At 35.6% G+C, this 15,695-nt stretch overlaps 2 protein-coding genes across 2 annotated transcripts; both read left to right on the top strand.

Annotated features, from left to right (window-relative positions):
• The first annotated feature begins 2,239 nt into the window (after positions 1–2,239).
• Positions 2,240–5,957, top strand: LOC129953448 (uncharacterized). Its single transcript, XM_056066694.1, has 4 exons — positions 2,240–2,248; positions 2,307–2,925; positions 3,108–3,901; positions 4,026–5,957. The coding sequence occupies exons 1-4, from the start codon at positions 2,240–2,242 to the stop codon at positions 5,955–5,957; spliced, it is 3,354 nt and encodes a 1,117-aa protein (XP_055922669.1).
• A 214-nt stretch (positions 5,958–6,171) lies between these two features.
• On the top strand, positions 6,172–7,128 carry LOC129953446 (uncharacterized). The gene has a single exon (XM_056066691.1). The coding sequence runs from the start codon at positions 6,172–6,174 to the stop codon at positions 7,126–7,128; it is 957 nt and encodes a 318-aa protein (XP_055922666.1).
• Positions 7,129–15,695: the final 8,567 nt, after the last annotated feature.

Genomic DNA, 15,695 nt, shown 5'->3' with positions numbered 1-15,695 from the left:
AATTATAGCAAGCACTTCATTTATCTCTAGCCGACATTGAGGGCCATGGAAAAATGTTCCTATTGATGGGTTGATTGTATTTCTACAAGTTTTGTCACCTTTTCTTTTTGAGCCCTTTTTTGAACATCGCCAAAACCAACCGAACTTTGATCTTTTTGAATTTTCCACGGTCATTAAAATATCACAACACAGAGGTGGAGTAGACGTTTTGGAGGGAATTAACCCGATTTCTTCCAAAAACGCGAAACTTTTTTCGTTTGTTGATACCAAATCCCCAAACGAACAAAAAATCGAAAAATTATTTAATTTTGGGTGAAGAAGTGGATGTTTAGCCGCCATTTTTAAAAAGGGAATCCGACTTATTCAAACGTTAAATGGAGAATGGCTTTGGTAAACAATAACCTGCACCAAACTTGTTAAAAAAACGGTTAAACATCAAATGCTTCCTCTTGTTATTTATGATCTAACTATATAGGTACATACTTTTTACTATGGCTGCATTATATGTGTGTACATAGTTATATGCATATTTATGTATGACATAAACATATGTGCATGTTAAGAAACTACGAGAATTTGCTTCCGTTGTGTTGTTGTAAAGGTAATGCAAATTTTTTTATAATGCAATACATTTTTATGCTCAAATATATTAAATGTTAAAGTTTTTGTCAAGTACCTAACGGTATATTTAGAAAAAAAGAGATTGAAATGGACATGACATATATGTACATATGTTTATGTATATAATATCAATTATTTTTTAATTCAGCTTATTTAAATGCAAAAAAAAACTTTGAATGCACCTCATCTTGCACTCACCGAACCTTGCTCCCTCCTCACTTTGCACGCACTCCAACTTGCACCCACCCCAAATCCTATAGTGAGCCCAAGCAGGGGGGATCCCACTGTTGCATACAACCAAACTTGCACCTACCATTGTTACTATCAAAATAAGATTTTTGAAGCAAAAAAAAAGAATTAAATTAAAATAGTAGTTGTGGTTATTTTCAATTTTCTCAAAAACTAAAAGACATAAAATCATCTAGTTTTCAGTTTTCGATCAAAAATAAATAAGGGCAATGTATTCTAAAAAAAAAAATTGTAGATAATCTAAAAGTTTTGAAATATTACACTCTAAACCATATTTTTAACTTTTTTTTTACCAAATTTTGAGTTTAAAACAGTGTTTTTCGCAAACTATGCATAGTTTTGACTTGATTTAAAAACAAGCTACTAGACACAAGTGTTGGCTTTAAAAAAAGGTATAATACTTAATTGTAAGTATTACCGTTATTTTTTAATTATTTTTTTTCCATTTAAAGTACATGTTTTTTTAAATTGCCCCTACCGCCTAAACGGGGGGAGATAGACCCCCCCTCCCATAGTAAAAAATGCTTGTATTAAGCCCCTCTACCAAAAACCGTTATTATATCTCGGCGCCAAAGTTATCGTACTCGTGCCAGTTTTCTTCTTATTATAATTTTCTCGAACCAGCATTTCTTTAAAAACAATTTAAAGATAATCATATCATTATACATGGTCCTTCGAACCGGTTAACTTTTTAATTTCAATTTAAAGTAGTTCTCCGTAGATTTTACAATCATATCAAGTTTTCTGTGAATTCTCAACACCGGCACCAATCGATTGTGTCGCATCTGAGTACTTACCTCAAATATCGTGCTATGCCACATGGTAACTACTCACAAATCATCCACTACTTAAAATCCGACCAAGAAATTATTTGTTGAAATAATTTAATTGATCACCGTCAATCGTGTCTGTACAAGGTTCCTGCATTCATCATTACACGTACACGAGCACCACGCTCCAAGGGAACATCGTGTGAAAAGCAGATATCCAGAACCAGAAGAATCGCAGATTATAGAGGTAAGTGACTTTAAGCATTTTCGTTTGGCAATCGAATTGCACAAAATCTTCAGACCCTCAATGCAAATCATCGAACATTGGTACGCTTAAAATTATCTCGCGACGATATTTATTTCAAAAATGATATTTTTGGGTCTTTTCAATCCGAATATGCGGATGCCACAGATTATATTGAATTAGCATTTGACAAATTTCATCCCGAGCGTCACGCAAAAACTATTCCACAAGCTTCCACGTCGTCGGAACAAATTTCAAACGAGTCATTCAATACGATAATACGCGAGGTCCACACCGATAGTTCTTTCAGGCCACCTGAATTTAAAATCGAAAAATTTGACGGTGCGCCTACCGAATGGCCAACGTTTTATGCAGCGTTTCAAACGATTCACAACAATTCAAAACTGTCGAAACATCAAAAGTTCGTCTATCTGAAATCTTTTCTAACTGCAAACGTGACATCATCTATTGCTCATTTGGATGTTACGGGCGAAACGTATGATGAAGCCCTGGAAGATTTGAAAGATCGTTACAGCAATGACCAAGTTCTGTTCAATGCGTTCATGAAAAAATTTATGAATTTACCAACATACACCCAACCAGAATCAGCAGCGCAATTAAAATCGTTCCATGACTCTGCACGTGCCTGCATTTTCCAGTTAAGGAACCTCAAATTTCATACCGATGAAAACTCCGAATTTTTTGCATTTCATTTACTCGAAAAACTATCGCCAGCTACACGTCTCGAATTTGAAAAACACCGTAAAGAACCAAAGAAAGTTGCAAAACTTCAACAATTGTTGGACTTTCTTAAATCGACATTTCTCATTGCTGATGCCGCACACGCAACGAGCAATAGCGAATCAAGGTCATCATCGTTGCACCAAAAATCAAATAACTCTTCCAATAAATCTCAGGGTCGAAAGGAAATAGGAAATTTTCATGTCTCAAAAAAATCAATTGTTTGTCCGATCGAGAGGTGCAAGGGCCCTCACGTTTTACGTAAATGTCAGCAATTCTTACAATGGTCACCGTTTGAACGTAAGGACTTTGCCACTCAACAAAAATTGTGTTTCAATTGCCTTAGTCATTCAACGTCAACACAATGCACCAGCAAACACACATGTTTCACGTGCGGTGGTCGACATCATACTCTCTTACATTTTAATAAATCAAACTTATCATTGAATGCAGCTCCATTTCCAAACCCAAATAAAATGCAGCTCCATTTCCAAACCCAAATAAGGCATCGACTTCATCTCAGTTGAATCATGCACCGACCGTTAATCCCCAAATAGTCTCAAATAATTTGGTACACTCTAATTCAACGGTTCTTCGTGCTACAGCAATTGTAAATGTGCTTGACGCATCTGGTCAGCTCATACGACTTCGGGCATTAGTTGATAAGGGATCACAACAATCAATCATCACTGAGCGTGCCGCTCAACGATTAAAATTAACATTCATTCCATTCTGCATTGGTTATCGTCCTATGGGCGAGATCCAATACAAAATCGGCGACAAGGGATTGAGTCTCAACATTCATTCGATCGTCAATCCGAAAGTTAATTTTACTTCGAAATTCGCTGTTCTTCCATCTATTACGTCAGAATTACCTTTGCACTCAGTTAAGGTAAAATCATGGCATCATCTTGATAATTTGCCACTCGCTGACCCTTATTATGCAACTCCGGGTCAAATCGATCTATTATTAGGCGGTGATGTCTATGGTCGCATCATTGAGGAAGGCCTACGCAAGGGTGAATTCGGTGAGCCCGTTGCTCAATACACGACTTTGGGGTGGATATTATTTGGAGAATTATTTCAAGCAAATCATGTTCTTACATTCCCATTGATTGATTGCCATCACATCTCGACAATGGAAATTGGTGAATATTTAACAAAATTCCATGAACTGGAGGAAGTACCAACAGAAAAAACAATGTCTAAAGAGGATGAATGGACCGAGAAGTTTTACGAAGAAACTACAACTCGTCAATCAAATGGGAAATTCATGGTACGTTTACCATTCAAATCGTATTTTGATTCATCAATTCAGCCGTTTTCAATCGCTACAACGTCGTTTCGCTCACGACGAAAAATTCAAAGAAGAATGTTTCAAAGTATTTAACGAATATAAGGAGCTCAATCAAGTCAAACTAGTTCATGAGATTGACGAAAAACATTTCTATTTGCCTCACCATGCCGTGGTTAAAGAAGCCAGTCTTACAACAAAACTCCGCCAAGTATTTGACGGCTCGGCTAAATCAACAAATGGAAAATCATTAAATGATATTTTGACTACCGGTCCTGTTTTACAAGCAGATTTGGTTTCAATAATTCTGAACTGGCGTACGCACAAGTATGTTTTCATTGCCGACATACAAAAAATGTACCGTTGCATTGATATACACCCGGACGACACTCACTATCAATACGTTTTGTGGCAAGATAACGATAATTTAGGCATTCAAACATACGCTCTTCAAACCGTCACATTCGGCCTTGCATCATCACCATATCAGGCAATTAAAACCATTCATATGGTAGCCGAAAAAATCAAAGCCATTTCACTAACTGTTTACATCGCATTTAAACTCGAAACTTATGTAGATGACATCACAACAGGTAGCGAGACCATCGAAAATGCCATCGAGATGATTCAAATAATCATTCATTTGCTGCGAAGTGCCGGCTTTGAGCTCCGTAAGTGGGCTAGTAATTCACCTGAGATTCTTCAACAAATTCCCATTGAGTATCATGATCAAAATACCATGTGTTTGTTCAATGTCGAAGACGCTATCAAAACAGTCGGTTTGGGATGGTCCAGCATCAAAGACTTGTTCACATTTTGCGTTAACTTTCCAACCAATAAACAACTCACAAAACGCAATGTGTCATCTACAGTCGCTCGCTTATTTGACCCACTTGGATGGCTCAATCCATTTGTAACCAAAGAAAAATTATTTTTGAACAAATTGTGGGAGAGTAAATTTGACTGGGACGACATTATAACTTCTATCGACCTTAAATCTGTATGGGAAAAAACTTTTGATCAACTTCAATTTATCAAAGAAATCGAAATTCCTCGTTGGATTAACACATCATCAACCAACAAAAATAATGAGCTTCACGTTTTTTGCGATAGTTCAAACAGGGCATACGCTACATCAATTTATCTCAGAACAATCGATTCAAATGAGAAAATCCATGTTAATTTAATCATGGCTAAAAGTAAATTGACACCAATGCGCAAGCCGTTAACAACACCTCGCGCCGAATTATGTGGTGCCGTTTTAGCAGTAAAATTGCTTGAACTGGTAAAAAAATCATTGAGAATCCAATTCAATAATGTTTTTATGTGGACTGATTCCAGCGTCGTTTTGTCATGGATTCGAGGAGATCCAAATCGTTGGTCAGTTTTTGTTTGTAATCGAATTCACAAAATTCTATCGTCAACTAAAATTGGACAATGGCACCATGTCCGCACGTTTGAAAACCCAGCTGATCTTAATAGCCGTGGGCTAACTATCATCGAACTGCGTGACTCATCACTATGGTGGCATGGACCCCAATTTCTTTCGCTACCCCAATCTGACTGGCCAGATTCACCATTCGAAGTTCATGACGACGATCGAAATGAGCTCCGTTCAAAGGTGAAATCAATTAACCTCAACATCAAAGAAGAAGTGTCCAGCGTCAATACACTCATGCAACGTTTTTTCAAATTTCAACCGTCTTCGTCGTGCACTGGCATACGCCATTCGTTTCGTGAAAATTGTTCGCTCTTCAAGCTCAAATTGCCACGACCATCGAAATCAATGCTATCGATTCCAAGAAAGGAACTCATTGAACTAGTTCCTACACTCACCGTCGATGAAATTCAAAACAGTGAACTTTCACTTATTCGGTGGATTCAATCAAATGAATTCTCATGTGAACTCAAAACTATTCAAGATCAAAACCCAATCAAGAAGTCCAGCAAATTATATCGACTTAACCCATTCATCGACAACAACAACATTCTTCGTGTCAACGGTCGTTTACAAAATGCATTTACCTATGTCATTTGAAGAAAAATTTCCAATAATTCTCCCTTCGGAAAGCTACATTGCAAAGTTGATCACGGATTATTATCATCGTCTTACATTACACGGTGGACCTCAAGTGACGGTCAATCAAATTCGCCAAATTTATTGGATTCTTGATGTACGCAATTTCGCACGACATTTTATAAACAAGTGTGTCATTTGTTTCAAAGCACGTCCAGTCTTATCACAACAACAAATGGCTGCATTACCAACTGCGCGTGTTAATACTAATTCACGACCATTTGCATCGACTATCGTTGACTACGCGGGCCCTTATGATATTCGTGCTTCAAAAGGCCGCGGTCAAACTTCATACAAGGGTTACGTTGCCGTTTTCACATGTATGACTACGAAGGCTGTTCATTTAGAAGCAGCTGGTGATCTCACAACACAAACATTTCTCCATGCGTTCGACCGATTTGTCGCTCGTCGTGGATTTTGTCATGATGTGTTTAGCGATTGTGGGACTAACTTTGTTGGTGCCAATAACGAGAATCTAAGACTCTACAACAAATTTATTCAATCAATCGAAAAGGAAATCATACCAGCACTAGCAAATCGACACATTCAATGGCATTTAAGTCCACCGGGAGCACCGCATTTCAATGGATTAGCCGAAGCAGCTGTGAAAATAATGAAATTTCACTTATCAAGAATAATTGGAGATGCAAAACTCACATTCGAGGAATTTTCAACTGTCTTGGCTCGCATTGAAGCTGTTCTCAACTCTCGTCCGATTTCGCCAGTCACTGAGAATGCAAATGACTTCACGGCAATAACACCGGGACATTTTCTGACGGGAAATGCTCTCTTATCACGACCTCAACCACCCTCAGAATTAAATCCGATCAAACGACATCAACTAATGGAGTCAATGGTTCAACATTTTTGGAAACGTTTTAAGGAAGATGTCTTGTCCAGCATGCAAATTCGTACAAAATGGCGAACCAAGCAACCTAACATCAAAGAAAATGATTTAGTAACCATCAAAGATGATCGTTTTCCAGTCGGTCATTGGCCCATGGGACGTGTCATTTCATTACATCGAGGAAGCGACGATCTCGTTCGAGTTGTTACAATCAAAACACCCACCGGCCTTTTGAAAAGACCAATCGTTAAACTCGCTTTGATACCAATCACTGTCCAGCCATAAGATTCTAACTAGTTTGCCATTCGAGGTTGTTTTTAGTCACTTACGCTCCTCTACGACTCTGCGAGCGACAAGAAGCAACCATCATTCAACTCATCATAAAACCTACTCTCACATGAAATATGAATAACTCAATTACTAACTTCATATCTTTCCTTTTTTAATCAGTTTAATATTATGTAATATTTTATTTGATTTGAATTTTAATGTTACCCGTATAATTTGTTATTGTTTCCATAATTTAAAGTACAGATTCTATGATTTTTTTTTCTTATTAAATAACAACCATGTTGTCATTGCCGGGAGAATGTTCGATTTGAAAATAGCAACAAAGTAAAACTCATTAGAAAGAATAAAAAAAACACTTGCTTTCGAAATTATTTTTCAATCATCTGTCAAACTCACAAATTTCAATAAAAACTAGAAATTATTTGATAACCTAACAAAGCACACGCGTTTTATTAATTTTCTTCTTATTATAATTTTCTGAAACCAGCATTTCTTTAAAAACAATTTAAAGATAATCATATCATTATACAGTATCTGAGATACTCGACATCAAAATTTTCAACAAAAATGTAGTCACAAAATTAAATGTACGATGTACGTGCTTGGGATGCTATTGTATCTGAGATACTCGACATCAAAATTTTCAACAAAAAAGGAGTCACAAAATTTAGTGTTCGATACACCGTTGAAAAGGTACTCCTTCCTACGAACTTGCGATGCTATTGTATCTGAGATACTCGACATCAAAATTTTCAACAAAAATGTAGTCACAAAATTAAATGTACGATGTACGTGCTTGCGATGCTATTGTATCTGAGATACTCGACATCAAAATTTTCAACAAAAAAGTAGTCACAAAATTTAATGTTCGATACACCGTTGAAAAGGTACTCCTTCCTACGTGCTTGCGATGCTATTGTATCTAAGATACTCGACATCAAATTTTCAACAAAAAAGTAGTCACAAAATTTAATGTACGATGTACGTGCTTGCGATGCTATTGTATCTGAGATACTCGACATCAAAATTTTCAACAAAAAAGTAGTCACAAAATTTAATGTACGATGTACGTGCTTTCGATGCTATTGTATCTGAGATACTCGACATCAAAATTTTCAACAAAAAAGTAGTCACAAAATTTAATGTTCGATACACCGTTGAAAAGGTACTCCTTCCTACGTGCTTGCGATGCTATTGTATCTGAGATACTCGACATCAAAATTTTCAACAAAAATGTAGTCACAAAATTAAATGTACGATGTACGTGCTTGCGATGCTATTGTATCTGAGATACTCGACATCAAAATTTTCAACAAAAAAGTAGTCAAAAAATTTAGTGTTCGATACACCGTTGAAAAGGTACTCCTTCCTACGTGCTTCGATGCTATTGTATCTGAGATACTCGACATCAAAATTTTCAACAAAAAAGTAGTCACAAAATTTAATGTACGATGTACGTGCTTGCGATGCTATTGTATCTGAGATACTCGACATCAAAATTTTCAACATAAAAGTAGTCAAAAAATTTAGTGTTCGATACACCGTTGAAAAGGTACTCCTTCCTACGTGCTTGCGATGCTATTGTATCTGAGATACTCGACATCAAAATTTTCAACAAAAAGGTACTCCTTCCTACGTGCTTGCGATGCTATTGTATCTGAGATACTCGACATCAAAATTTTCAACAAAAATGTAGTCACAAAATTAAATGTACGATGTACGTGCTTGCGATGCTATTGTATCTGAGATACTCGACATCAAAATTTTCAACAAAAAAGTAGTCAAAAAATTTAGTGTTCGATACACCGTTGAAAAGGTACTCCTTCCTACGTGCTTCGATGCTATTGTATCTGAGATACTCGACATCAAAATTTTCAACAAAAAAGTAGTCACAAAATTTAATGTACGATGTACGTGCTTGCGATGCTATTGTATCTGAGATACTCGACATCAAAATTTTCAACATAAAAGTAGTCAAAAAATTTAGTGTTCGATACACCGTTGAAAAGGTACTCCTTCCTACGTGCTTGCGATGCTATTGTATCTGAGATACTCGACATCAAAATTTTCAACAAAAAAGTAGTCAAAAAATTTAATGTACGATGTACGTGCTTGCGATGCTATTGTATCTGAGATACTCGACATCAAAGTTTTCAACAAAAAAGTAGTCACAAAATTTAATGTACGATGGACGTGCTTGCGATGCTATTGTATCTGAGATACTTGACATCAAAATTTTCAACAAAAAAGTAGTCACAAAATTTAATGTACGATGTACGTGCTTGCGATGCTATTGTATCTGAGATACTCCACATCAAAATTTTCAACAAAAAAGTAGTCACAAAATTTAATGTTCGATACACCGTTGAAAAGGTACTCCTTTCTACGTGCTTGCGATACTATTGTATCTGAGATACTCGACATCAAAATTTTCAACAAAAAAGTGGTCACAAAATTTAATGCTCGAAACACCGTTGAAAAGGTACTTCTTCCTACGTGCTTGCGATGCTATTGTATCTGAGATACTCGACATCAAAATTTTCAACAAAAATGTAGTCACAAAATTAAATGTACGATGTATGTGCTTGCGATGCTATTGTATCTGAGATACTCGACATCAAAATTTTCAACAAAAAAGTAGTCAAAAAATTTAGTGTTCGATACACCGTTGAAAAGGTACTCCTTCCTACGTGCTTCGATGCTATTGTATCTGAGATACTCGACATCAAAATTTTCAACAAAAAAGTAGTCACAAAATTTAATGTACGATGTACGTGCTTGCGATGCTATTGTATCTGAGATACTCGACATCAAAATTTTCAACATAAAAGTAGTCAAAAAATTTAGTGTTCGATACACCGTTGAAAAGGTACTCCTTCCTACGTGCTTGCGATGCTATTGTATCTGAGATACTCGACATCAAAATTTTCAACAAAAAAGTAGTCAAAAAATTTAATGTACGATGTACGTGCTTGCGATGCTATTGTATCTGAGATACTCGACATCAAAATTTTCAACAAAAAAGTAGTCACAAAATTTAATGTACGATGGACGTGCTTGCGATGCTATTGTATCTGAGATACTCGACATCAAAATTTTCAACAAAAAAGTAGTCACAAAATTTAATGTACGATGTACGTGCTTGCGATGCTATTGTATCTGAGATACTCGACATCAAAATTTTCAACAAAAAAGTAGTCACAAAATTTAATGTTCGATACACCGTTGAAAAGGTACTCCTTCCTACGTGCTTGCGATGCTATTGTATCTGAGATACTCGACATCAAAATTTTAAACAAAAATGTAGTCACAAAATTAAATGTACGATGTACGTGCTTGCGATGCTATTGTATCTGAGATACTCGACATCAAAATTTTCAACAAAAAAGTAGTCAAAAAATTTAGTGTTCGATACACCGTTGAAAAGGTACTCCTTCCTACGTGCTTCGATGCTATTGTATCTGAGATACTCGACATCAAAATTTTCAACAAAAAAGTAGTCACAAAATTTAATGTACGATGTACGTGCTTGCGATGCTATTGTATCTGAGATACTCGACATCAAAATTTTCAACATAAAAGTAGTCAAAAAATTTAGTGTTCGATACACCGTTGAAAAGGTACTCCTTCCTACGTGCTTGCGATGCTATTGTATCTGAGATACTCGACATCAAAATGTTCAACAAAAAAGTAGTCAAAAAATTTAATGTACGATGTACGTGCTTGCGATGCTATTGTATCTGAGATACTCGACATCAAAGTTTTCAACAAAAAAGTAGTCACAAAATTTAATGTACGATGGACGTGCTTGCGATGCTATTGTATCTGAGATACTTGACATCAAAATTTTCAACAAAAAAGTAGTCACAAAATTTAATGTACGATGTACGTGCTTGCGATGCTATTGTATCTGAGATACTCCACATCAAAATTTTCAACAAAAAAGTAGTCACAAAATTTAATGTTCGATACACCGTTGAAAAGGTACTCCTTTCTACGTGCTTGCGATACTATTGTATCTGAGATACTCGACATCAAAATTTTCAACAAAAAAGTGGTCACAAAATTTAATGTTCGAAACACCGTTGAAAAGGTACTTCTTCCTACGTGCTTGCGATGCTATTGTATCTGAGATACTCGACATCAAAATTTTCAACAAAAATGTAGTCACAAAATTAAATGTACGATGTATGTGCTTGCGATGCTATTGTATCTGAGATACTCGACATCAAAATTTTCAACAAAAAATTTAGTGTTCGATACACCGTTGAAAAGGTACTCCTTCCTACGTGCTTCGATGCTATTGTATCTGAGATACTCGACATCAAAATTTTCAACAAAAAAGTAGTCACAAAATTTAATGTACGATGTACGTGCTTGCGATGCTATTGTATCTGAGATACTCGACATCAAAATTTTCAACATAAAAGTAGTCAAAAAATTTAGTGTTCGATACACCGTTGAAAAGGTACTCCTTCCTACGTGCTTGCGATGCTATTGTATCTGAGATACTCGACATCAAAATTTTCAACAAAAAGGTACTCCTTCCTACGTGCTTGCGATGCTATTGTATCTGAGATACTCGACACCAAAATTTTCAACAAAAATGTAGTCACAAAATTAAATGTACGATGTACGTGCTTGCGATGCTATTGTATCTGAGATACTCGACATCAAAATTTTCAACAAAAAAGTAGTCAAAAAATTTAGTGTTCGATACACCGTTGAAAAGGTACTCCTTCCTACGTGCTTCGATGCTATTGTATCTGAGATACTCGACATCAAAATTTTCAACAAAAAAGTAGTCACAAAATTTAATGTACGATGTACGTGCTTGCGATGCTATTGTATCTGAGATACTCGACATCAAAATTTTCAACATAAAAGTAGTCAAAAAATTTAGTGTTCGATACACCGTTGAAAAGGTACTCCTTCCTACGTGCTTGCGATGCTATTGTATCTGAGATACTCGACATCAAAATTTTCAACAAAAAAGTAGTCAAAAAATTTAATGTACGATGTACGTGCTTGCGATGCTATTGTATCTGAGATACTCGACATCAAAGTTTTCAACAAAAAAGTAGTCACAAAATTTAATGTACGATGGACGTGCTTGCGATGCTATTGTATCTGAGATACTTGACATCAAAATTTTCAACAAAAAAGTAGTCACAAAATTTAATGTACGATGTACGTGCTTGCGATGCTATTGTATCTGAGATACTCCACATCAAAATTTTCAACAAAAAAGTAGTCACAAAATTTAATGTTCGATACACCGTTGAAAAGGTACTCCTTTCTACGTGCTTGCGATACTATTGTATCTGAGATACTCGACATCAAAATTTTCAACAAAAAAGTGGTCACAAAATTTAATGCTCGAAACACCGTTGAAAAGGTACTTCTTCCTACGTGCTTGCGATGCTATTGTATCTGAGATACTCGACATCAAAATTTTCAACAAAAATGTAGTCACAAAATTAAATGTACGATGTATGTGCTTGCGATGCTATTGTATCTGAGATACTCGACATCAAAATTTTCAACAAAAAAGTAGTCAAAAAATTTAGTGTTCGATACACCGTTGAAAAGGTACTCCTTCCTACGTGCTTCGATGCTATTGTATCTGAGATACTCGACATCAAAATTTTCAACAAAAAAGTAGTCACAAAATTTAATGTACGATGTACGTGCTTGCGATGCTATTGTATCTGAGATACTCGACATCAAAATTTTCAACATAAAAGTAGTCAAAAAATTTAGTGTTCGATACACCGTTGAAAAGGTACTCCTTCCTACGTGCTTGCGATGCTATTGTATCTGAGATACTCGACATCAAAATTTTCAACAAAAAAGTAGTCAAAAAATTTAATGTACGATGTACGTGCTTGCGATGCTATTGTATCTGAGATACTCGACATCAAAATTTTCAACAAAAAAGTAGTCACAAAATTTAATGTACGATGGACGTGCTTGCGATGCTATTGTATCTGAGATACTCGACATCAAAATTTTCAACAAAAAAGTAGTCACAAAATTTAATGTACGATGTACGTGCTTGCGATGCTATTGTATCTGAGATACTCGACATCAAAATTTTCAACAAAAAAGTAGTCACAAAATTTAATGTTCGATACACCGTTGAAAAGGTACTCCTTCCTACGTGCTTGCGATGCTATTGTATCTGAGATACTCGACATCAAAATTTTCAACAAAAATGTAGTCACAAAATTAAATGTACGATGTACGTGCTTGCGATGCTATTGTATCTGAGATACTCGACATCAAAATTTTCAACAAAAAAGTAGTCAAAAAATTTAGTGTTCGATACACCGTTGAAAAGGTACTCCTTCCTACGTGCTTCGATGCTATTGTATCTGAGATACTCGACATCAAAATTTTCAACAAAAAAGTAGTCACAAAATTTAATGTACGATGTACGTGCTTGCGATGCTATTGTATCTGAGATACTCGACATCAAAATTTTCAACATAAAAGTAGTCAAAAAATTTAGTGTTCGATACACCGTTGAAAAGGTACTCCTTCCTACGTGCTTGCGATGCTATTGTATCTGAGATACTCGACATCAAAATGTTCAACAAAAAAGTAGTCAAAAAATTTAATGTACGATGTACGTGCTTGCGATGCTATTGTATCTGAGATACTCGACATCAAAGTTTTCAACAAAAAAGTAGTCACAAAATTTAATGTACGATGGACGTGCTTGCGATGCTATTGTATCTGAGATACTTGACATCAAAATTTTCAACAAAAAAGTAGTCACAAAATTTAATGTACGATGTACGTGCTTGCGATGCTATTGTATCTGAGATACTCCACATCAAAATTTTCAACAAAAAAGTAGTCACAAAATTTAATGTTCGATACACCGTTGAAAAGGTACTCCTTTCTACGTGCTTGCGATACTATTGTATCTGAGATACTCGACATCAAAATTTTCAACAAAAAAGTGGTCACAAAATTTAATGTTCGAAACACCGTTGAAAAGGTACTTCTTCCTACGTGCTTGCGATGCTATTGTATCTGAGATACTCGACATCAAAATTTTCAACAAAAATGTAGTCACAAAATTAAATGTACGATGTATGTGCTTGCGATGCTATTGTATCTGAGATACTCGACATCAAAATTTTCAACAAAAAATTTAGTGTTCGATACACCGTTGAAAAGGTACTCCTTCCTACGTGCTTCGATGCTATTGTATCTGAGATACTCGACATCAAAATTTTCAACAAAAAAGTAGTCACAAAATTTAATGTACGATGTATGTGCTTGCGATGCTATTGTATCTGAGATACTCGACATCAAAATTTTCAACAAAAAAGTAGTCAAAAAATTTAGTGTTCGATACACCGTTGAAAAGGTACTCCTTCCTACGTGCTTGCGATGCTATTGTATCTGAGATACTCGACATCAAAATTTTCAACAAAAAAGTAGTCAAAAAATTTAATGTACGATGTACGTGCTTGCGATGCTATTGTATCTGAGATACTCGACATCAAAATTTTCAACAAAAAAGTAGTCACAAAATTTAATGTACGATGGACGTGCTTGCGATGCTATTGTATCTGAGATACTCGACATCAAAATTTTCAACAAAAAAGTAGTCACAAAATTTAATGTACGATGTACGTGCTTGCGATGCTATTGTATCTGAGATACTCGACATCAAAATTTTCAACAAAAAAGTAGTCACAAAATTTAATGTTCGATACACCGTTGAAAAGGTACTCCTTCCTACGTGCTTGCGATGCTATTGTATCTGAGATACTCGACATCAAAATTTTCAACAAAAATGTAGTCACAAAATTAAATGTACGATGTACGTGCTTGCGATGCTATTGTATCTGAGATACTCGACATCAAAATTTTCAACAAAAAAGTAGTCAAAAAATTTAGTGTTCGATACACCGTTGAAAAGGTACTCCTTCCTACGTGCTTGCGATGCTATTGTATCTGAGATACTCGACATCAAAATTTTCAACAAAAAAGTAGTCACAAAATTTAATGTACGATGTACGTGCTTGCGATGCTATTGTATCTGAGATACTCGACATCAAAATTTTCAACAAAAAAGTAGTCATATAATTTAATGTACGATGGACGTGCTTGCGATGCTATTGTATCTGAGATACTCGACATCAAAATTTTCAACAAAAAAGTAGTCACAAAATTTAATGTTCGATACACCGTTGAAAAGGTTCTCCTTCCTACGTGCTTTCGATGCTATTGTATCTGAGATACTCGACATCAAAATTTTCAACAAAAAAGTAGTCACAAAATTTAATGTTCGATACACCGTTGAAAAGGTACTCCTTCCTACGTGCTTGCGATGCTATTGTATCTGAGATACTCGACATCAAAATTTTCAACAAAAATGTAGTCACAAAATTAAATGTACGATGTACGTGCTTGCGATGCTATTGTATCTGAGATACTCGACATCAAAATTTTCAACAAAAAAGTAGTCAAAAAATTTAGTGTTCGATACACCGTTGAAAAGGTACTCCTTCCTACGTGCTTCGATGCTATTGTATCTG

Source organism: Eupeodes corollae (genome assembly GCF_945859685.1).
Source record: "Eupeodes corollae chromosome X unlocalized genomic scaffold, idEupCoro1.1 SUPER_X_unloc_1, whole genome shotgun sequence".
NCBI classification, from domain to species: Eukaryota; Metazoa; Arthropoda; class Insecta; order Diptera; family Syrphidae; genus Eupeodes; species Eupeodes corollae.
This window is presented reverse-complemented; position numbering and strand designations above follow the sequence as displayed.